The 23,084-nt window shown below is 42.1% G+C and overlaps 1 protein-coding gene across 1 annotated transcript in view; it reads right to left on the bottom strand.

The window, feature by feature from the left end:
* ELAPOR2 (endosome-lysosome associated apoptosis and autophagy regulator family member 2) overlaps window positions 1-23,084 on the bottom strand; it is a 96,985-nt gene that overhangs the window by 3,911 nt on the left and 69,990 nt on the right. The window contains exons 6-21 of the mRNA XM_048301018.1: window positions 22,477-22,582; window positions 21,684-21,836; window positions 20,486-20,574; window positions 17,040-17,220; window positions 16,165-16,293; window positions 15,135-15,225; window positions 14,101-14,203; window positions 13,202-13,339; window positions 12,661-12,924; window positions 11,614-11,787; window positions 9,941-10,130; window positions 6,529-6,625; window positions 5,307-5,408; window positions 3,006-3,132; window positions 2,054-2,232; window positions 1,201-1,366 (exon numbers count right to left, since the gene is read on the bottom strand). Of these exons, the coding sequence (XP_048156975.1) occupies window positions 1,201-1,366; window positions 2,054-2,232; window positions 3,006-3,132; window positions 5,307-5,408; window positions 6,529-6,625; window positions 9,941-10,130; window positions 11,614-11,787; window positions 12,661-12,924; window positions 13,202-13,339; window positions 14,101-14,203; window positions 15,135-15,225; window positions 16,165-16,293; window positions 17,040-17,220; window positions 20,486-20,574; window positions 21,684-21,836; window positions 22,477-22,582 (2,289 nt within the window). The remainder of the gene's footprint in view (window positions 1-1,200; window positions 1,367-2,053; window positions 2,233-3,005; window positions 3,133-5,306; window positions 5,409-6,528; window positions 6,626-9,940; window positions 10,131-11,613; window positions 11,788-12,660; window positions 12,925-13,201; window positions 13,340-14,100; window positions 14,204-15,134; window positions 15,226-16,164; window positions 16,294-17,039; window positions 17,221-20,485; window positions 20,575-21,683; window positions 21,837-22,476; window positions 22,583-23,084) is intronic.

Genomic DNA, 23,084 nt, shown 5'->3' on the forward strand with positions numbered 1-23,084 from the left:
GAATTTCTGCCCCTTTCCACAAGGATCAATATTGATTTTGCAGGACAAATAGTCAGGCGGGGGTCAAGGGAAAGTTCTGCACATTATCTGTGCAATGGTAACTTCTCCTAGGAGGGATATCTGGGGAGCAGGTAGAGTGTGGCAAGAGGACACCAGTCTAATAAATAAAGTAAAATAATAAAGAGAAGAGAATACTAAGGGAAAAGAAAGGCAGCACACAAGTATTAATTACACTGCACTCAATCACAGAAAGAAAAAAAGGCATATAAGGAAAAAAATCTCAAAATTCAGCATTCTGAGATATTATTTGGACAACAAGTTAGAGTACAATATTTTAAAATAAATTTTTGTTACGATCTTTTAAGAGACCTTCCTAGGAAGGTTCCTCCTTTTAAGAAACTTTCTAAGAAACTCACTTCAACAAAACTGTTTGAAAGGGAAAATGTTATTCACCTGTATCCTGATCATAACAGATGCCCCCACTGCAATCCCTTAAAGACAACACTACCCTTCCCATAGTGCAAACTTCAAGGCACTTGGAACAAAGACCGAAGTGCTTTTGGGATCTACCATGATGGCCCTCTGTGTCTCCTCTCAGAAATGTTCAAAGGACACCAAAGACTTTGGTGCTGTCAATTTAGACATGCAACAATCCACATCACATGTACTGCAGAAAAAAATGCTCTTCTGGTGTTGCTTCCCACTGAAATGGAGGAGGCTGCTGTATTGGACAACAGGCTGAAGCTGATGCTTCCTCTTCAGCTGAATCCTACTCAAAATTATGGTTCTCAAGTCAGCCATGAAGCCAGCCCAGGTGAGCTGCAAGCAGCTGGCTGTTGCCTGTGTTGCCAGTGTTAATTTTTTGTATGTCTAATAGCTTGGTTTGCCTCAGCAATGGAGGTGCCTGTGAGGATTCTGAGCAGAGAGATTTTCTCTGCCATTAGCTGGTTTTTCCTGGTGTCACCCATGCAATAAAAAATGCTGCTGAAATCTCTTTGTGGAGGAAGGAGAATTTACCCAAAACTCTACAACATTTTTTAATTTTATCCAGTCTGTGGATTTCAGCAGATCACTATGGACTGGATGAGGTGTGCGTGGGAGGCTGCACTGCTGTGAAATTAGCATCAAAGACTCATCACATCCAGTAATAAATAAAGGTAATAATTATTTTTAGCGTTAATATTGGTAATTACTACTCACCTTTGTTGCCAAGGACTTGAGCTTTCCCAGCAGTGACTGCTTATTTGAATATACTATTTCTTCTTCATTATCTTCTCCTTCCATTATAGCACAGCTGTCAGCAGCTGGCAGTTCACACTCTTTTGAGTTCGCTGTCATCACTAATTTGGAATATTTATACTCCAGCCTGAAGATACAAAGACATACAGGAATGGATTTTTTCTCAAACGCCCCATACTCAGGGTTTTTGTAATTTAGATTATCTGCAGTCCTCCCACATAGTTACTTCTGAGGTATTTAGCAGAAATTAGATACTTTTCAATCATTAAAAATATGTAACCAAAATAACATTAACAATACACTGAGCTCTTACTCTCCAGTTAGTCCTCTATTCTTATAAAAGAACCATGTTTTCCCAAAAGACCACAAGTAGGTTGAGAGGGATTCCTGCATGAAGAAGTGCTGTCTGGGACAACAACCAAAATAGAACTGAGCAATATGGTCAAGAATCTAATTTTTTACCAAGGTGAAAGGGACTAATTAGACTGAAGATACTCTTCTGGTCTTCAGAGCTTGAGAAAGCCGTGTTGCTTCAGAACCTAAACTTAACTTCAAACTCTCAAGGGTTAAAAAGACAGTTGCTATTGGGAAATTATGCCATTATAAATTACTGTGGATTTTCTATACTTTCCTCACCAGGATTTTTTATAGCCACTGTTGACAGAAGAAACATCACCTTGGTGTATGAATGGGTTGATCCTACAGGGTACTTCTCATCAACAGTGTCATAAAGTCAGATCCAGGAGAAGTCTTTCTGTTCACTCCATCAAGCTTTTAGCTAACTTTTATATATAATACAATTTGCAGTACTTACTTCTGGTTCTTCTTCCAAAAATAGCAAGTCAAGGCTATGAGCAGAACAGCTGTGAAAGCACCAACACCAGCTCCAACTTTAAGCCAAAAATCCACTGTTTCACAAGTGCTGGTCCTTTTTTCTGGCAAGGGAACTCCTTTGATGCAATGCTTTGGCTCATTCCATACATACAAGGTTTCCTTTCAAACAGAAAACACCAAAAAGTGAGCTGCTTGTAGGAAAAGAGAGAACTGTTTAGACTTAAGAGAAAACAAGCTGTTCTGAGGTAGAAAGATCAGATAACTTTTCAATGAAAGCAAACCAAAACACATCCTTCAGGTTTTCAGACTCTAGGTGAAGTCATATTGTCTAATCAGTCATCCCCTTGCTCATGCCTGCAGGTTCAGGCATGGCAAAAGGATTTCCTCTTTCATATAGCTCTCCACATGGCTCAATATGGATTGGACAGCTATTGGGAATGAGTTGTGCCTGCACAGGAGCTCTTGATCAACAGGACAGTTTGACCCTGTGGAAGGACTTCCTAACATTTGACTAGAGAAGGTAGAAGCAAAAACATCACAAGCAAGTAGATGAATTTATGAACTGAAATTTGGAAACCTTTCCAGGCCTGCCCCTGATGTTTATGGCTATTAAAGAAACAAAGTCCTTTGGGCACTCCATCCTTCAGAAATAACTGGCCCGCATGTATGAATGCATTGAGAGTTCTCATCCTTACTCACACAGTTGGTCAGCACAAGCCAGCTCTCCTCCAGGAACCACACTACCATTGGCACAAACATTCCTGAGTCTCGACACAGCTCCTCCCTCAGCCTGCATCCAAGCCAGCTCAGAGCCTGGGCTGAGATCTTCCAACCCTACCTGTACTTACGTATCAATTTGCACACCAAATTTCAACAAAAGTCCAAGTTATACCCAAATGAGCCCACTTGACTCAGAGACATGGGTTGTGTACCTGAAATCCTTTTTTGCAGGCTCCCTCAATCTCATGGTAGTCTTGCTCTGTGCAGAGAGGACAAGCTTCTGCACTTTCCCATACAAAGTAGAAAGTGCATCCATCGCAGGTGCCCGCGGGGCAGGAGCTATGAGGAGAGCAGAGCTCAGTTATCAGTTATGAAAGAAACACTCTGGGGTTTGCATCCTCATCCACATTCTGCTGCTGAAGATTGGGAGTGGGAAGTAGGAGAAACGGGTAAACATCCATCAAGTCAGCAGATGGAAGAATCTGGGGGAAGAATTTTTCCCAGTTTGTAAAATGCTTTCTCAAGTGAAAACAGGTGTTGAGCTATCAAAGCTCTAAAATAACAATTCAGTTTCTGGCAGGGGGAGGGGAGGGCTTACACCAGTGTTTCACCAGTATACACCTCCATCACTTTTCCCCTGCACACAGTGGCTGTTCCAGGTGAATGCTGCTATCTGGTTCCTGTAGTTGTTCTAATGATGTCTGGGTGATTTAGTCCATATGGAATGGACTTGTCCTGCCATGGTTAATTACTAGAAGGATGTTCACCAGTTAATGAAGAGATAACAGCTTCTCTTACTCTAAGAAAAACTAATGGCCTATTTTGTATTCAGCCTGCAGAAGAAAGTTGTACTGGCAGTGGCAGGACAGTCACGTAGCTTTTGTTACTGACAATCACATCAGGTCTAACAGCAGCAATGGACAAAAGTCCATGCAAGAAGTTTGGTCATGCAAATATGAAATATATTCATGCAGAAAAATGCATTTAAAGTTGTGTTGTTCCATATCATTTTGAAACCTGATATTCTGATCTGAAGCACTAAAATCCCCAGCTCTAAAAAGCCCATTCTGGCTTATCTAGATTTGAATTTCTGAATTCAAATTGTGAATTACAGAGCATTTTTCCAGCCTACATGGCAAGAGCACTGACAGACCTTTCTCCTCAGCTGCTTTCATCTTATACTGTAGCTTCATGTGATACTAAACAACATGCCTGGAGGATCAAGGAGCTACATTATTTGACATATATCTGATACCTCACTGTGTGAAAACAGCTGACTGCTGAGCTAATCAAAGGGGGATAGGAAAGGAGAAGTCAACATGAACTGAGATAAGGTACATGTGTCAGCTGTGTGCCATTTCTGCCCATGCTCACACTTTTAAAAGCAAGGTAGGTTGTTCGTCTCACTACTGATGCTTTATGACAGTTCACATCGTGTTTATCCTATGGTACTGGAAGAACAACTGGAGAATTTTCACATCACAGCTGACAGACAGTGGCTTACTACCCAGCATAATTTGTAGTGTGATAGGTCCCTCAGAAACTGGGGTAAGCATCTCCAAAGGTGTTCAAGTATCAATCAATCAATCCACTTCACCTGTGAAGTAGACTCTACTTTGCCTTCATTCAGGCAAGCACAGCTCATGTGTCCTGAGAGGGACAGGGATCAAAGCATCCCACACTTCTCGCACTGTTAACTTTTGGGAAGAGGACTTAGCTTTTAGGAAGGAGGATGAGTAAAAGGGCAATTAGCAGATTTATACTAACATCCAGATGGACTAAAATGGGCCTTGATAACCAAAGAGGAGGATTATCAGTGTTGAAGGGAACTTCTGAAGAATCACAGTGTGTTGCTAAAAAGTAATAAAATTGATTCTTTTACTTTTTTTTTCCTTCATAATTTTTCAGTTATGCTTATGCTTGAAGTTATGTTTATGCAGGCATAAACAGGATTTTGGAAGAAAGAAGCTTTTTAAAGTCCCTCATATCAGGCTGAAGGGAAAAAAAGTCAGGCAAATTGAACACAAGTGGTACAAGGTGGCCAGGATACAGTGATGAAACACATAAATAAATATATCCCAAACATAAAATAGACAGACAGGGCTCTCATAAGCATTGCAATAGCAGATTTCAAAGTCCCCAAAAAAATAATTTTCCCTAGCCACTGCTGTAGATAAAGAAAGAAAAACTACCTCTCAAAGCCTCGACTAGGCAGTTCTAATCAGGAGGCCAGTGATTAAAATAAGGAACTGAAATAAAGGAGAAGTGAAGACAAGAAAACATCACTGCATTTTCTTTTGCCTTTAAACTCAGAACAACCTGCCACACAGCCTAAACACAGTCAGTTGGTCTGCTGGAAGGTGATGGACACCTAGGAGAAACAAGTGACTGATGAGGGAGAGAGCACTCCTCATTTTTATTATATTACAATATAAAATTACTAATGAGTTTTGTAAAGATTACCTGAGGAGCAAAGACTTTTTGGCACTACTAGGACACAAAGACTGAAATACCTGGGCACAGAAAGCTCTCCTTGGTCTGGTTTGTTGGGGTTGCATCTCATTGTCACAACAGTGGCGCGGCCATTTTCACAGGAGGTTGTCACTGTTGAAGACCTAATGTCAAACAAGAGGAGAAAAGTAACACATTTCCACTACATTAAATGGATATTGCTCTTTCATAGGTCTGTAAACATTCATGCAGCTGCAATATTAATGAAATACCCTTTACCACAGCGCTTTTGACTTTGCCAGTTGACAAGAAAAAAAAAAGAGCAACAGAATCAGGGTAGGCCTCACCAATTTATTTAAATCTCAAAGTGCTCTGAGATGCCACTTTGGGAACTGCTCTGGTTTTCTAGGTAGTTTGAAATCTGCTGAGTCAAGGACTAAATTTTCCCACAAAACAGAACAGAACAATTGAAAAGGAGAATCACAGGTGCTGTGGTTGGTGTGTTACTCTGCTGGAGAGGTTATGATGGCTCACTCCTGGCCTTGCAACCTGAGAACCAAACTTTCCTGAAATAGCACAGGACAAAGGGGATTAAAAAAATCTTACTCCAGCATGATAGACATTGTAAGCCAAGTTCATAGCATGCTCAAAGTCGGGTCACTGGTGTGGGGTTCAGTTTGCAGAATCAGATACATAATTCAAGTATTCACATAAGCATAAAGTGCTGTTATACAAAGTCCTATATTCAAATAAGTCTCAGCTTAGAAACACAGCTGACATGAAGACCAGCATGTAGACATCTGAACTGAGCTGATCTTTGAGCTACTTCCTACCCAAACTGAGGCATTCTTTTTACAGAGAAGAGTGAAGAATAGGAAAAGCATACTAGTAACTGCATGTCAAAACAATTAGTGTTAATCTTGATTAGTTTTTTTTTGTAGCATCAAAGTAAACACAAATGAAAGTGAAAGAAAATACGCAACCAGAAGTGGACATTTCAAAGACATATATGAGAAAATATGGAAAGTAACAGGACACTGAAAGTGGCATCTGGATGAATCAAAGCTCTGGTATCACTTCCTACAGATCAAGCATAATTTAGATTTGAGTAAAGAGTGCTTGCTGATTTTATAAGATGATCTTCAACATGTCAATCAATATCAGGCAGATACTGATTAAAGTGATAAATATTAAAGGTGAGTTAAAGCTTCCCCCTCACAGCTTTGCTTTCCTTTAAACAAATGAAGACATTAGACATAGCAATAAGCAGCATTTTTTACCTACTTGTAAAAGAAATGCACATCCGGAATTTTGCTTGGAGAGGGAGGAAACATATCTGCCTTGATGCTGATATTTTCCAGCATTGTTTCAACAGTAGCTCCTAAAATGTGAGAAAGAAAAAAAAAGGAGCAAACTATGAATGGATTTTTGAGGGTTTTACGTGTAGTATTTCCTCAGTCTGAAAGGTGTGGATCTCACTTAATAGCATTACTATACATTACACACACTTTTTTCTAACTTAACTTTGCAGATATATATGTTCCTCATACAGTCTGATTTCCTCATGTAGATATAGCAAAATGAAAAATTTAATAAAACACTGGTGTAAATATTTATCACTCTTTTACTTTAATTTAAAGCAATCGTTGGATATTAAAGAAACATAAAATAATTTAGGCTGGAAAAGGACTGCTGAAGAGATCTGATGCAACCACTCAGAGAATATGCCTCGAATGTATAACACTCACACCTCAAAATCATGTAATGACAATTTGCAGTACTGTGGGAAATGAAGTAACAAGACTCAGAAGGATTATGGAATCATAGGCAAGCCTTGATGGCAAAATTTGGAACAAATGATAGCCTGGTGTGTGAACTACATGGATTTTGGGCAAAAGCTGAAAAGGAGGAAAATTCTATAAACCAAAGTTCTTAGAGATCCTTTCAACCCCATGAACCAAAGAAGACAGAAAATATTGGTGTTCCACTGCAACATTTCAGAAGAGGGAGTTGTACAAATGGCACTGCATCCTTCTAGGGAGTTAAAAATTTCTAGAACAACAAGAAAAAGTGGTAGTGGTCAGAAACTGGTAGAAAAACTAAAGAAAAGAAGTTTTGCACTTGTTCTTGAAACAGTCCATAGAATCACAGATTCACAAAATGGTTTGGGTTGGAAGCGACCTTAAAGGTCATCTTGTTCCAACCCCCCTGCCATGGGCAGGGACACCTTTCCCTAGACCAGGTTGCTCAAAACCCTATCCAACCTGTTCTTGAACACTTCCAGGGATGGGGCAGCCACAGCTTCTCTGGGCAACCTGTGCCAGTGTCTCACCACCCTCACAGGGAAGAATTTCTTCCTAATATCTAATCTAAACCTACTGTCTTTCAGTTTGAAGTCATTCCCCCTTGTTCTGTCACTACACACCCTTGTAAAAAATCCCTCTCCGGCTCTCTTGTAGCCCCTTTAGGTACTGGAAGATGCTCTAAAATCTCCTTGAAGCCTTCGCTTCTCCAGGCTGAACAACCCCACCTCTCTCAGCCTGTCTCCATAGGAAGAGTGATCAGCCCTCTGACCATGTTTTGGCCTCCTCTGGACTCACTCCAGCAGGTCCACATCCTTCTTATGTTAGGAAAGGCAAACTTCAACTATTTTAAAATTTAGCAATTGAGATAAAGAAAGGCAACAGAAGAGCTTGATATCTTTTCTTTGTATTAGGAAAAAACAGGACTATCTCCTTGCTTTCCAAGTCAATGACTGCCCTCATTCCTTCAGTGGCAGGAGACAATACTGGCATCTACTTGGAATGAATGTTTGTGAACTAGCAAACCCATACCGAAGAGTGACCTTTAACAGAGCTTTTGATGACAGTGAATTGTCAAAAGACTCATGGAGAGGGGATATGGTGACCCAAATTACAATGTGGCTCTCACAATGAGTCAAAAAAATGGTAATGGAAAATGGGTTTCAGTTCATGGACAGATACACAATGAGTGAAAGGCAACATGAATTTATGGAGAACCTCTCTTGTTGAACAAATTTGATCTCATTCCTTGAGTGCTGATGAACTTGGTTGCTAAAGAAAGTTATGTAAATTTATCAAGTATTTCACTAATTACCACATGAGATTCTAATTAAAAAGTTAGCAGTGTACTATCAATTAAGCTCACACTCTGCATTAAAAACTATTTAGCTAAGTCATTATAAAATTATCTGGCCATGGGATGTCTCCAGGCTTGTCTGGGCATCGATACTGAACTGTGAAAATGCAAGATTAACATCAGGGATCTGCAAGTAACTGTATAATCCATGCTGGTAAAGTGTGTAGATGAGACAAAGATTAAGAGGATTAAAAATAAAATACAGAGCAACTTGATTGCTTGGTTCACTTGGGAAGATGGTCCCAAACAAACTAAATATATGACAAGTACAGCAAGAAATGAAGGCCAGTCTTAAGAAAGAGAGATTTTCCCTTGGAAACTGTAACGTTGAAAAAACATCCAGAGTGGACATCAGATCCAAGAAGCCATCATGAAATCCCATGAGTTTTGAAAAAGAAGGATGCAGGGATTCCAAATACAAAAGTGATTTTTATTGCCATTATAGAAAATTAAATACTGGAATACTATTTCATTCTATGCTTTAAGTATAAAAAGTTACAGAAACTGTAGAAAGAGCCACAAAAATTATTCAGATGCTCAAGATAAATACATGATAGCAAGACAATTAGAAGAACTTGGTCTGCTTAGTTTGTCAGAAGGGTGTGACAATTCCAGTACACAAAATATTTCTTCAAGAAGGAAAATGTAGCTGTGATATGGAGAAAGAATAACAAAAAGCAAGAGCTGAAACTGAAGTCAGGGAAGTTGAAATAGGAAACAAGTCTGCTTTAAAAATGAACACAGAGACAGTGTTTGACCAGTGAAAAAAAATACCAGTGACTGTGGCAAAACTTTTATTTCTGGCAGTCTTAAAAGTCCAGGTTGAATGTTCTTCCAAAGATGTGCTTTTGTCAAACATGAGTTTCTGGGCTCAGTGCCAGGGGAAAGTACAAGCACTCAGTGCCTGTAATGGATAGGTGAGCAGACCAAATGACTTCATTGTCTAATCCAGCCTCAGATTCTGGGAACTTGTGAGCTGGACCAATGTAAGACTTAATGATGTGCACAGCCACATGCTCCCATAAGCCTCCTGATTCCTCGCCTAATTAAGTCCCCACATCCGTTTCTTCTTGTGAAATTGCCCAAGTGGGATCTTGGCATGGGCAGAAACACTTGGATGAATGTGAGTATCACAGTCATTGGTCTTGCCCTGAGTGAGGTGGGTACAGAACATAAAAAAACCCCAGTGCTTTTTAATTACACTCTCCAGATTTTTGTGCTGAAATGCTAGGCACAGTGGGACCCACCAGACCAAGCACAAGGAAGAGTGAGTAACACAGAAACAGAAAACTAAAAATGGGCACAGCCCTTACTCTTCTCCTCCAGCCATCAGGTGAACTGAAACATCAGCAAAACACAGTGGCATCTGTGCAGAGCTGCTTTACAGCTCAGAAACCATCTGAGACTGATCCTGGGCTGCCCCTTCACTCTTCCCTCAAAGTAATGCAGCTGCTGAGCCAAGAAGGATTTACTCTGAAGCCCTAATATACATGAGAATACATCCACAACCACAACAAGCAAAAGACAAACCATGTACCTAAGAACCTGTCAGCAAGGCTGTTGGACTGCAGAGCCAGGGCTGTTCGGAAACCCTTGCTGTCTGATGGGATGATGGTGGACTGACACACAAAAGCTCCCACAAAATTGGAAAAATCTTCTGATTCTGCAACCATGTCCTTCACAGTAACATCTGTGATATTGTCAGTGCAAATTGCCATCTTCTTCCCCTGTGGACAATCAGGAAAAAAGGAAGAAGCCGTTGGTTGTTGGTAAGACATGAAAAAGTTTGGGAAGGGAGAGATTGCAAACTTCCTGATTGCAAACTGGATGAGATTCATTCCTTTACCTTATGACAAGTTGATGTCTCTATGTGTCTGTCATAAGAGGGACAAACCACAACAACAAACTGTGCCATCGTCAAAGCTCCAATCAAAGCCTTGTACAGACTCAAATACAATGTCACCTCTGGCAGGTGTCTGATCAGAAATCTGTGCTGTGGAGCACTCCTCTTTGTTTATCTTGACAGCACAGTGTTTACTTGCAGAGCATAGTAAAATGGCTTGCAAAGGAAAACCCTACTTCCCTTGCCTTTAAATAATATACTGTAGAATACCTGTTTATTTGGGATTTAATCCAGATAAAATATTTTCAAAGCACAAATACATGAAATCCCTAAATAGATATATAGCCTTCAAGACTGCTTTAATGTCACATGTCAAGATCAGTGCTAGAATCAGAGCAACAGGAATGAAAGACAAATTACCAGACTCAGCTTTCCTAACAAAATATCAAGGACTCACCACCTAATCATATGGTTAGTTGTACTGTAGTACCTTTGTAGTAGTTTGGAAAAGTGAAGACCAGACCCACAGAGGAGAGAGCATATCTGTACATTTGTGGATCTAGCTGTCAGCAGCTCTATCCCAGGTGGTAATTAAACACACACTGAAGCCTAAAAGTATGCAAAATGCTGTAAAGAAATGTGACTACTCATTTGTCTCAACTCATGCAAATCCTTTGTTACATGGGAGAAAGACTTCAGAACTTTACAGGGCTGAGCATTATTGTTAACTACACACATTGGCTTTCATGGGACACTGCCAAACACCGGTACTGCTCTGAAAGGTCAATTTATGTGTGTGACAACATGCTCTGTTTCAGTCCAAGCCCCAGACAGAGAAATCTTGACTCTGTGGCAGAGCCTGTTTAACTCGCAGACTAAACAAATTTTTCTAACACTGTCCAAGGCTGCAAAGTCAGCACCTGGGCATCTTGGCCACTGGCAGACAGCAGGGTGACCAGGGGCTCTGCATACGTCTCCAGTGAAGCCATGACGGACACATATGGAAAGAAGTTGCCAGCTGAAAGACTCAGACTCTTCACTTGAGTTCCTTGGTGACAGCACACAAAGGTCAGGGTTCTGATGCAAGTGACTCAAAGGCACAAGAACTAAGAAAAGGGATGTGACAGGAATTTTCTTCTGAGCATTATTTATGGCCTAAACCACTGTCATCTCTGCTCTGGAAAATCACTTGGCTGCTCAAAAGTCCTCTTGCACTGCAAAGCGAGATCCAAAGAGAAGTGTTTACACAGTATTGGTGACAACTCAGCTAAAACAGAGTCCCTGTCCTGCCTCAGTATGACCCCAGAGCATCAACATAGGCAACAAATTGGCTCATCCTCCCAACCCTCAATGCCAGCTGAGCTCACCTCATTCCCACACAGGCTGATGTTAAAGAAGTGGAAGAACTTGGTCCCTCGGGAAGTGAAGCTGGGTCCACTCATCAATGAGCCCACCTGGCTGAGGCTGCTAAAATTGTAATTCAGGCTCTGGTTATCCTTGACATAGGACACCAGGCAGTCACTGAAGCATGCAGAGTGGTCCTGCAAAGCAGAGGCATCCATTAAAGAGCAGTTGCAGAACAGCAGAAAAACATTCACCTAGGAGTTAAAGCACAGGTGCAAACAGGACTGCGTTCCTTGTTAAGGATGAAGGGGAACTCTCTCTTATTCCCATAACTGATCTTTCCCTTGGGAGAATTCCGGTTTCAGTCCCTTGCAATCATGTATCAGGACTGCAATGTTCCCTAAGCCTGGTCTTCCTGTCGTCTGCTGCATTAGCCAAGAGAATGCAATTTCTTGCTTTGTTTTGTTCTGGGTGCTTTTAGGATCCCAATGTTCCAGCTTAAAGCCCAGTAAACAGACCAAAACATGGCCTTGCTTACACTTGCATTTTGTAAAGGAAACACAAGAAACAGCTCAAGAAACAAGGGCAGGATATGAACTCAGTTGAAGACAGGCAGAATATGAACAAACTGGAGCTGTTCTTCCAGTACCTGTGCAGCTCCTTGAACATGATAAATGTTTACCTACGCTTACAGTTTCATGAAGGGGAAACTTGTTACAGGTTTCTAGAGGCCCAGAAACATCATCCAGCTGAGGAAATCCCTGAGTTTAAAAGAGCAGGCATCTGGGATAGTTTTGGTGGAAGTAACGTATATGCTTGCCCTGTTTGTACACTGCCCACAGTACATCTTGAAATGAACCTTTTTTTGAGCTGATATTGTCACTTTTATATTATTATTTACAAACAGAAACTAGACTAGTGACATTGGAAGAGTGGGCTCATTGGTTATAACTATACTCCAGTGCTCACAAGGCACATGCCTGTAGGAAAGCACTTAAAGCAGCCCTTTGAGAGCTTCTAGCCCAATAAACACTGTCTGCCCATCGCCCAGAAACACTCAGGTTCGGTACCTTGGTGCTCTTGCTGCCAGGCCCACATGGGATGCAGGCCTCACTGCCATACACCTGGTGGATGGACAGGAAGGTGTTGGCCGGACACTCCTTGCACTGGCTGGTCTCTTTCTCAATGTAGTGTCCTGGCGGGCAGGGCACGCAGGACGAGCCAGACTGCTCGGAGCCCAGGGCACAGGCCCGGCAAGAAGAGGCGACTCCATCCACTGCGTTGGTCACCGTGATGGAGTAGATCTTGGCCATGTCATTGATGAACTGTCTGCTCTGGAACGAGAGCCAAGGAAACCACCCCGGGGTCATCACACCATGGCACTGAGACACTACCCTCATCTCTGTGCACCAGTTCAGGGATCAACTTATCCATGGCTCTGTCCTTCCTCATGCATTGTTTATCCACAGCTGCCTCCCAGAGGCTGCTTTGTGGTGAGAGCCACACACCCCTTTTGAGAAACCTGTGAGCTTCAACAGAGGGCAGGAGTTCTGGCAGTGAGTGTCCAAAGAATGCTGTGTTGTAAAGCCCCATACACAAAGAAGTACTTACATCTTGGCCCTCGTTTATTCTCTGAAAGGCCCAGGTGAACGTGAAGGAAGCATTTTTGGAGATGATGTGAGTGTAGGATTGTTTTTCTTTACTTCTTTCCCATGATTCCACCACATTGGTATTTTTTCGATTAACATCCTACAAAATGGGCATAATTTTTACAAAAAAAAAGGAAGAACAAAAGTATGGTCATACTACACTAAGCACTAGTGTTTAATGATATAGAAATTAGTATATTAAAAGGACTCCACAATTTCATTTAACACTTAATAAAGCAAACATACTTGTTTTGCACAACTGACAAATTTTCAGACTCTTCTAAATTTTCACTCAATTCTCTTTAAATTAAGAGTTGGTTCCTTTACACAGCCACTAAATACAAAAAAGAACCAGCTTCCCCTTCCAATGGAAGGGGCAAGGGATCTGCAGATCCAGTTGCCTTCCTCAACTGATGGACTTTCAAACAAACATTGGTCTGGTGCCCTACTGATCCTCCAGGTCATTGACAGGATCAGGTTCAAATTTCCAAATTGTCCTCTTCCTATCCCTCTGTCCCACATCTCGACTTGTCTCTCCATTACTCCATGCTAACTCAACAGCACAAGAGACACTGATAATTTCATCAGTCAGTTTAACAGGGAGAAAATTGGCTCCTTAGTGCCCAACGATTTCTTTTAGAATAAATAGATAACCAGGAATGGTTCACAACTCACATGATGGAGGAATTTTACTAGGTCATTCATTAAATCCTTCCTGCAAGGGCACTGCAGATACTAAACTAATGCCGTGCTTAATCATAATAAACCAAGTGCAACTAATCACACCTATGCAGAGGTATTAAAGTGACATGTGGAATAGCAGGCAGAGTCCTCAGTCATGGAGAAAGAGGTCTCACTTACTGCCATGAAGTACAGCACACAATCTGCTGAACAGATGGTCTCAAAAATAAAAGTAATCCGTCCGAGTTCTGACCCAGTTGCTCCTGTCACTGATGTCGGAGGTCTGTTTAACAGAGAAGGAACAAAACATTTACACGGTGCTCTCCAGACAGGCAGCAGTCAATCCTTCAAATTCCCTTTTGTATGGTGAAGCCATCAAAGTCCTGTCACAGAAAACCTGTCCTTGCAGAACGGCAGGTGCCTCTGCACTGAGTATTGGGTGCAGCAGGGTCATTTTTTAAGCATCTTAAGTTCTTTATGGTACAGTTCCCTCCTTATAATGAACACCCAAATTTGACCATATTGGTAGGGAACCTTATTATTAAAATGCATTACATACCTCAAGTGATTTACACCAATGTAATTGCACCTACCTCATCTGGAATACAGCAAAGGGAGGATGAGGTTCATCTTCCACACCTGATCTATCTCAATATTCAGCACCTGGTGTGAGCTAGGAGTCTAAGCTCATTCTTTTGACAAAGACACAAGCACCTCAAGCAGGTATTTAATCCTGTCTGAGGGCTCAGGAGTGGTGGGATTCCCATTATTCTGCAGTGCCTGCATCTCCCTGCTGGCTCCAAGGGAAGCACAGACTGTGCAGGCTGCCTGGAGCCAAAGGGCAAAGTAACTTGGGTTTCACTAAAATACTTTTAGGGCAGGCACCAGTTTCCACCCCACGGCAGGTTTAGCTGGTTACTGTGGAATAATTTAGAAACAGAGGGATAGGAACATCTTTCCTCAGTTTCCAGACAGTCAACTGGCTGTATCTTGGACTGAAGCAAACACTGCTAAAAACCAAAGTCTTACACACTTGCCTGCCTCAATGGACAAACTGGGGACACAGGAATAAAATTTAAGTTTCCCCTTGTCTCTTATTTATTACATTATTCCACTTCAGAAAGGAAGACTCACATCATCCCTGGGATAGTGTGAAACAGGTATAAGGGACTGAAATAAATGCAAAATAGATGAAAAAATATCCCATTCCTTACTTAAATCCTGGGATGTGCAAGTTCAAGATAAGATAATCATTGTCAGAGCCTCCTGCACCACTCTGGATGTGATCACCAGCCACCTCCCAACCTTTACAGGACAGAAAAAGAAAGAAAAATTCAATAAATGGGTGGCAAAAGAAATCTCTGTTACCATATTTTTTTGAAAATTCAGTATTTCAGTGTATTTTAAAGATGCCTGATATAAATTACAGAGCAATATCATAATGCTTCCATTAGGAAGAATTTTAGCCATTGTATGAACTGCTGATTTTACAGGCACTTGTCACCTTTGAAATCAGCAAAGCAATTGAAATTCCCTGACCTGTGCTGTGCAGCTCAAGGGGGATGATCCATCTGATATCTTTCAGCCTTAAAACAGATGAATCAGTGAATCTGCGTGTTAAATGTTAAGCACATACTTCAGTTCCCCTCTGCTCAACACACATAATTCAGAGCTTGAGTTACATCAGTCTGACAGGGTGGATCAGACTGAGGAAAATCTGTCAGAGAGGGCTGGAGACATCCCAAACAGGATCATTTTCACCAGTGAGCTGTGACTGCTCTCTGCTGCAATTTTAGCACATGTGCAGAGAGAAAGCATTGAGTGCTAAATGAATAAAATCACAGACTGTAATTAAGTTTCCTAAAAGAATTATGTGTGACCTCGCTCGGCACAGTTATCACAAAACAGAAAATGAGATAAACTATGGAGAAGACAAAACAGTGCTTTTTTTCAATGGGGATATGAACGCATCTAAAGATGCATTAAAGCCAGTGGTGGGATTGGTCTTTGCTGAGGGAACTCCATACAGGCTGCAGCTCCTGCCCTCTTCTGGTGTACAACAGATTTTTTATTTCTTTCTGATACTGTGACATTGCTTCCCACAAGCAATTTCAAGCCTGGTGCAACTAAAGGAAAGGGAGGAAACTGTGTTTTGAGCCAAGAGCACACTCATTTTGATGGGTGCTTCATTACAACAGGGATCCATGCAGGAGACAGGCAAACAACACAGGGAGTTTGGCTCACCATTCATCCCATCACACTTCGAGTTGCCAACATTAAAGCAAGATGTCTTCATGTTTCCTGGCAGGATGTTCCACCACTTGTACTCAAACCCAAGAGCTGGTTCAGTCCCAGCAGGGCAGGCTTTGCACTCTAAGGGTGAGAGGGCAGAAAAGGATATCACACAGCCAAAACACATCCCAAACAGTGTTTTAAAGAACTTAGATACTGCTTTTTTCCTCTCTGAAGCAAGTAATAAGCAAAGAAAATAGTTTATTTCTTTGTAGTTAAACAGTCAAAGACTTACCAGGACCAGGAGAGTGGAAATGAGACCAGGATTTTATAAATTGTAGATTGTAACCTCGTGGTAACTAATCTGCAACTGGTCCCCCAAGTCACACTTAATTTTAATAGATTCAGCTGAAGGTTTGATAAACAAGAGCTCCCACAAAATGCTGTAGGGGACCATTGGGTCAATGTATCTCAGAATCAACAAGCCAGAGTTTAGGCTAGACAATGTTGGCAGGATGTTCATCTGACTGGGCTTAAAATGAGGTTTCCACAGCAAAGAACTTAGCATGGACAGGAGAATGGCTGAGAAGGAATTGCTGACTGTCAAAGTTCTAATTCCCTTCTCAGAATCCCTTAAAATAACTCTCAGGATGTTTGTATCAGCCAAGAAATGCATCCAGAACACAGCAGGTCAACTTAGAGCAACAATCCCGGATAAGAAAGGACTTAGGAGAGAAACCAGATATCCACATCCTGCTCTCCAATGTTATTTAACAAGTACTTAACACAGAATGAACACTGGCTTATGATGATCTGTCACTAAACTAAGTCACATGCAAGCAGATGACAGCTTTTGGAGGGACGTGAATTTTTTTGCAGATTCCTACCCTGTGTCCCATCCGAAAATGTGCCTGGTGGGCAGGGAGTACAGGAAGATGAGGCATTGTTGTAAAAGCCAGGATTGCAGGGTGGACAGTCCTGCCTCTCTCCAGAAGGAGGCAGGGTCAATGCATCGGGGAGATCCTCTCTGCAGATCTTGGGTTCAATCCACTTGTACATGATCTGAGTCTGGAAGGAAGAGACACTGAGCTCACACAGTGTACTATGAAGTTTTAGGACTAGATGCATCAAGGAAGGTCCCCTTTGTAAACTAAATTAGGGTATTCCCATCATTTGAGACCAAAAACAGACCTTGCACATCCAGGACAGTAAAGGGGAGGGAGGGTAAGGGTCACAGAAGTGATTAGGTTCATAGGAGATTCCACAATATCAGACTTTAAGAACAAAATAAAAATGTGAAGCTTAAAACAATTACTACTGTTCATTCCTATTTATTAGTAAATTTCCCCATGCAAATGATTCTGAGGAACATCAGATAAATAATTCTAACTGGATATGCAACTTCTGCATTTTAACCACAGTAACACAAAATATAATTTCTGTCTTATAAAAGCCCTTTATTGGGAAGGCATCTCTTAGCAGAGAGCACCACACATTCTGCATTTTTAATTCATACTGGCTTGTTCTTTGAAAAGTCCCCAATTTCTCTCCTGCCATTTTTCACCTATTGAGAAAATGCCAAAACCATGAAGGAGCTCTCCCAAAACCCCTCCAATCCTTCTTCATCACATTAGAAGCAGTTTATGAACACTAACATGAGTCAGTCCATGGTGTTACCCTATACAACAGTATCACTTCATCATCATCACCCCCCTTTGAGGACACAAGTTTCTGTCTTCAGGAGAAGGATTAGGTGAGATGCATCACCCACGAAGTTGTATTTCAAATTTCATCTGATTTTGGGTCTGTCTCTGAAAGGGTTTTATATCTCAAGATGAAACTTAGCTGAGTTCCACAGCTGAAAAGCCCAACTGGCAAGAGTTTAACCTGTCCACAGCTCCCACTCTGGGTACTCCCACTCTGGGTACTTCCACCCTTTGGTCCCAGTAATCAGGGATCTTGAGGCCAGAGGCTCAGGTAAGGGAGATTTCACTTCATGAATTTGATACAGAGCCCCTGACACCCTGGGCATTGAGCTGCTTGCACGGAGGGTTAGCCCTCTCGTAACACAGCGCACTTGAAGAAGTATTGATCCTCCTTGAAACTGTTTCAAAAAATAAGCCGGAAGAAGTTCAGGCTCAGGCCCTGGCTCCTGGGAGCTCCAATTAAGCTGAGGCTCTCACTCTTCATCCCTGCCTGCATTTTGTTGCAGCCATGCCTGTGCCAGGTCATGTTCCCAGGCTGACCCACATCCTGACTGACCCATGGACACAGTGTTCCAGCTTGACACTGGCCGTGCCTCATCTCCACGGACTCGTCTGGCCACCTTGGTTGAATCTGGTCACTGGCACTGGGTCTGCTTTGCCTGCTTTGTTCAAGCAGACTACTCCTGCTGCCAGAGTGGCACAAATTCCTATGGATCAGGACCTGTTCCTGCCCTTGCTGCTCCTGAACACTTAAGAGATTATCTGAAATATTGCTCCAGAAATCCTTCAGCAGCATCAGGGTGCACAGCATTTAAAATAAAAAGGCTCAGGAACTGGCAAAGCACCTGTGTGGTTGCCCAGAGCCCAGACACACTACACACCACAGGAAACCTACTGCATCTGAGCAGGGAGAAGAGGGTCAGAGAGTGCCTGTGGCCATGTGGTGAGGGGTTCTGAGGCTGGGGCTGAAGCGCTCAGCCTGGGATTTTAAAGCAGCAGGCAGATGAAAAGTCAAGAGTCAAGTGCTTAAATATCCTGAGGCCGCTTCTACACATGGAGTGGGACAGCAGAAGGGAGACAACAATCTATTGTTCAGTGAAAACCTGGCTTATTTTAGCATGGATCAATAGGCTGGTCTTTTACAGCCACTGTTCTCCTGAAGATGGCCTGCAGAGTCAGGCCCTCTCATTGAGCTGCATCACGTGGAGAGATGCCTGGGGAGTACAGCAAACTTGGACCGATTTTCAGAGATGCAGAGCAGTGAAACCAATCTTGAAAACTCAGCCAATGTGTGCCTGTGACACCTGCTGCTGTCATTGCAACTGGACAATGAAGGGTGTCTGCAGAAAAACCCACTTTGCATTCCAATGATGTCCACCAGTGAAGGGGAAGGCCAGTGAGGCGGCAGAAAAAGGGTCAATAACAGGAATCTATCCAATGCCAGGGAGACTTAGACCACACAGAGCAGTGACAGAACAATCTGCAGGAGGCTGCAATTAAAGCTGTACCTGGGGGTGCAGCCATGAACACTGCTGCTAATTTCTTGAGTCATTAGAGACAGTTAACAGAGCAGAAATCAGTGAGTCAAGACCAGGTTGCAGAGCCTGCCAGCTCTGGGGCTAAACTCACTGATGCTTCGTTATCAAAGCATAAGAGCTCTCAACTGCATTTTGAAACTGGCTGATCAGGAGACTCCAAAATACTCCATCCTGCCACAAAATATTAGGCCAGAAACACACAGGTGTTAGGGAATTTGACTGTTTGCAATCACATCTGAGAGATGGGATCTAAGAGAGATGGGAAAGAGACAAAACAGGCCTGACCATGTGTCCACACCTCTGTGGGTTTCCTATAGCAGTAAACAGAAGTTTCCTCTCCAAATTCCTCCAAAAATCCCACTTGACTGCTGAGACAAAGCCCGGCTGCTCCACCAGCAGGTCCCTCTGTGAGAGACTAGGTGGATCTAAGGTCTCTGGGTGAAACAGTGTCCTGAGAGTCCAGGTTATTTCAGGCATCCCGTGGGACAAACACATTACCAGCAGCTAAGCTGCTGCACATGAACACTCCAGGCTATGTATATACCATTGTTTTACCACACCACAGGCTCTTCTTTGATGCCAAAACTAAAGGACATGACACACATCATACCTATGCAGCCAAACACTCTTCTATCTGAAACAGGAATGGTCCTACCCAATGTTCCTGTGCCATGGTATCACCTGAATTATGCCTGGGCGTTGCTGGGACAGTTATCACAAGCCCAGAGTATGCCAGGAAAGATTATTAACAACTAAAGAGCTGGGTTTATCCTGGGACAGTACTTCACCCTGTGCTCCAACCAGCATGGAAGTATGAAAGCAGCACCAGTGACCCCATCAGACCCATCACAAGTGCAAGGAACTTATCATCTCACCACAACACATCTCTTAGGCAGACCCGTATCTGGCAGATTCTTACAGAGGGATAAAGGCTGTGGAGACGGCAGGCAAAGCACAAGCCCAAAGCCTCAGAGAGATGCAATGCTGGAAGCAAAACTGGGAAAGTAATTGGGAAAGGGATTCCTAAAAAAAACTACCTTGTTTTCAAATGCAGAGATAGCGGTAAGGTCAATCATGCCTTCTACTTACTTTTCCCTCCTTGTCACATGGGGTATGGATCTGGAAAAAGTCTTTGCTTGTGCATGGAGGTCGCTCTATACACACACTGGATCCCTCATCTAAAAGAAAAGGTGAGAAACAGGATATTAAACTATCACATGGTCCCTGGAAACAAACATAACAAGCTTAAAATCTGTAGGTTAAAAAGAGTCAGCAGAAAAATACAAAAGGAGAATGAAAAAAATCAAATTCTTAATGAAGTCTGCATGAACCTTCCCCTGAACTGAAACGGGAGAATACCATAATTCTAAAAAATTAAATTAAATTAAATTCAAATTTCCATAGCAAGGAAAATACCAGCTATGCTCATACTGTCACACTGACTTTATTGATTCAAAATACCCAAGGGAGAATTACTAGGAAGAATTTTTTTACTCTGAGGATGGTGAGGCATTGGAACAGGTCACCCAAAAAAGTTGTGAATATCCCATCCCTCTAACCCTGTAGAAACTTCCTTACAACACTGGCCCAATTTTGCCCAAAATATTGCCAGATAACTTTGCAATATTTCCATTCCCACTGTGAACACAGGCAGAGGTCCCCAGGCATTTGCCACCAGTGGTGATAGCAGGTGCTATGGTCAGGAACTGATTCTTCAAGGACTTTCTTAAAACTACTACAAGGGAGAAATCTGAAGACCTTTCGACTATGAAGACTAGATTAAGAGCATGTTATCTGATGATCACCACCTAACCACAGCTGGGAATGCAGAGGACTTTGGGACTAGGCTTTGCAACTAGATCACCACATTTTCCAACCACACAGGATGCAGGGGCAAGCCAGGAGAGAGCGCTTGGAAAGGACATTCCTCAAAACCTGTTAAGGCTGAAGATAGTGATGAAGCAAATTCGTGTCATCGCCAACCTATAACACAAATTACCACGAGAGGGCACAGCACGACTGTTCTATCCTTCAGGAGAACTATCCCCTTCCAGGTCATAAAGGTCTCCAGCCCTTCATATTAACACGGATGCCCCTAACAACGTTTGACTGCGGCCCATTATGTATCTATGTGCCCTCTGCGTATTTTGGGAAGTCATTCATTTCCCTTTTACATCTCAACTGGAGACTATTATTGCTGGATACAACCACTCTCACATCTGAAACAGCTGATGACTGCACATTCTCAGACCTTCCTGGTTTTGCTTAACCCATTTGGTTTATGTACCTGCATAATAAATGTCTTCTTTACACGTGGTGCACTCTTTAGCCCCTTTCTCAGAATAAGTGTCTCGTGGGCACACTTGGCAGCCAGATGCACCTGGTTTGTCACTGAAGGTACCAGGCTTGCACGCGAAGCATTCAGAAGTGTACGCAACTCCTGTAAGAAAAATTCCAGGTAGAGCACTGAAAGAGATACATCTGTAACTGCTGCCTACCTGGGCTTATGGCTGAGAGCAAACCAGCTCTATAAAACAGCATAAAAATCAGACTCAGTTTCACCACTCACTTTAGACACTTTGGCTTTGCTGACTCATAATTTAGGTCTTTAATCTTTACTCCTCAATGCAAATCTGACCCATCTCAGAACTTTAAATGACACTCCAAGTTTTATTACACTTACAACAGGACCAAAAGAGCAATCCTAGATTAAAAAGGTCATTTAAATATTAATTTAACTGTCATTGTTATGATATATATCTATTTATCACTGTGGAGGGGCTAACCAATAATCACAGTCTTTCTATACTACATTAAAGAAAACCTGTTTATTCCTTTTTTGTCTATTTGCTAAGCCAGTCTTCTCCACTAGACGGCAACATTTACAAGATAAACTAATTTTCCAGTCTTTACCTTACTGTGAAGTTTTGCTGTTCTGTTTCTACACTTCAAAGGAGGAGACAGGGGACAAGGAGCTAAAAAAAGCCACTTCAGTGATGTAGTCACAGCAGTAGAAATAGCACTTGGCAAACATTGTGATGAAAGAGTGAGATAAAACCTCAAAGACAAATACTACTTACCTTCAATTGTGATGTTCTTCACTAAAACTGGTTTTACTACTTTAGAGCCCATGAGAATCCCTGTTGTTCTCCAGTATAATATATTGCTACCTGATTTCAGAGTTACCTGCAACAACACGTGTGAGTTAGCAGACAGCCCCTTGCCAAGACATTGTTTTATTTCTTACTTCCATTATTCAAATTTCTTGCATCCTAGCAGCTTTTCCTATGCTGTTAAGTGGGTCAAGAGATAATGGGGAAACAGCTAGACAGATGTTGTACAGGCATATATGAGGAGTGCCAAAGTGTGCTTTATAAAAATGTTTCCCAACAACCCTGTTGGAAAAACACCAAGAGCTGTTTCTGACCTTGTTGTACGCAGAGTTTGGGAAAAGCTGTTCCTGCCTTTATCCAACTACTCCTGGCACTCAAGAGCTTTTATCCCTAGCTTTATGTTCAGATGTAGTCAATCAGTTTGTTTTTAAAGCCTTCATAACACTTTCATAAAGAAACTCAACATGACCCAGAGTTTGAAAATCCAGTTCACAGGTGAGTTTTGCTTATAGGTTTTAAAAATCAAGCTCTGCCTACATGTAGCACTGCAGTATCATGACCAGTAAGCCAAGCAC

Source organism: Corvus hawaiiensis, chromosome 4, assembly GCF_020740725.1.
Source record: "Corvus hawaiiensis isolate bCorHaw1 chromosome 4, bCorHaw1.pri.cur, whole genome shotgun sequence".
Taxonomy (NCBI): Eukaryota; Metazoa; Chordata; class Aves; order Passeriformes; family Corvidae; genus Corvus; species Corvus hawaiiensis.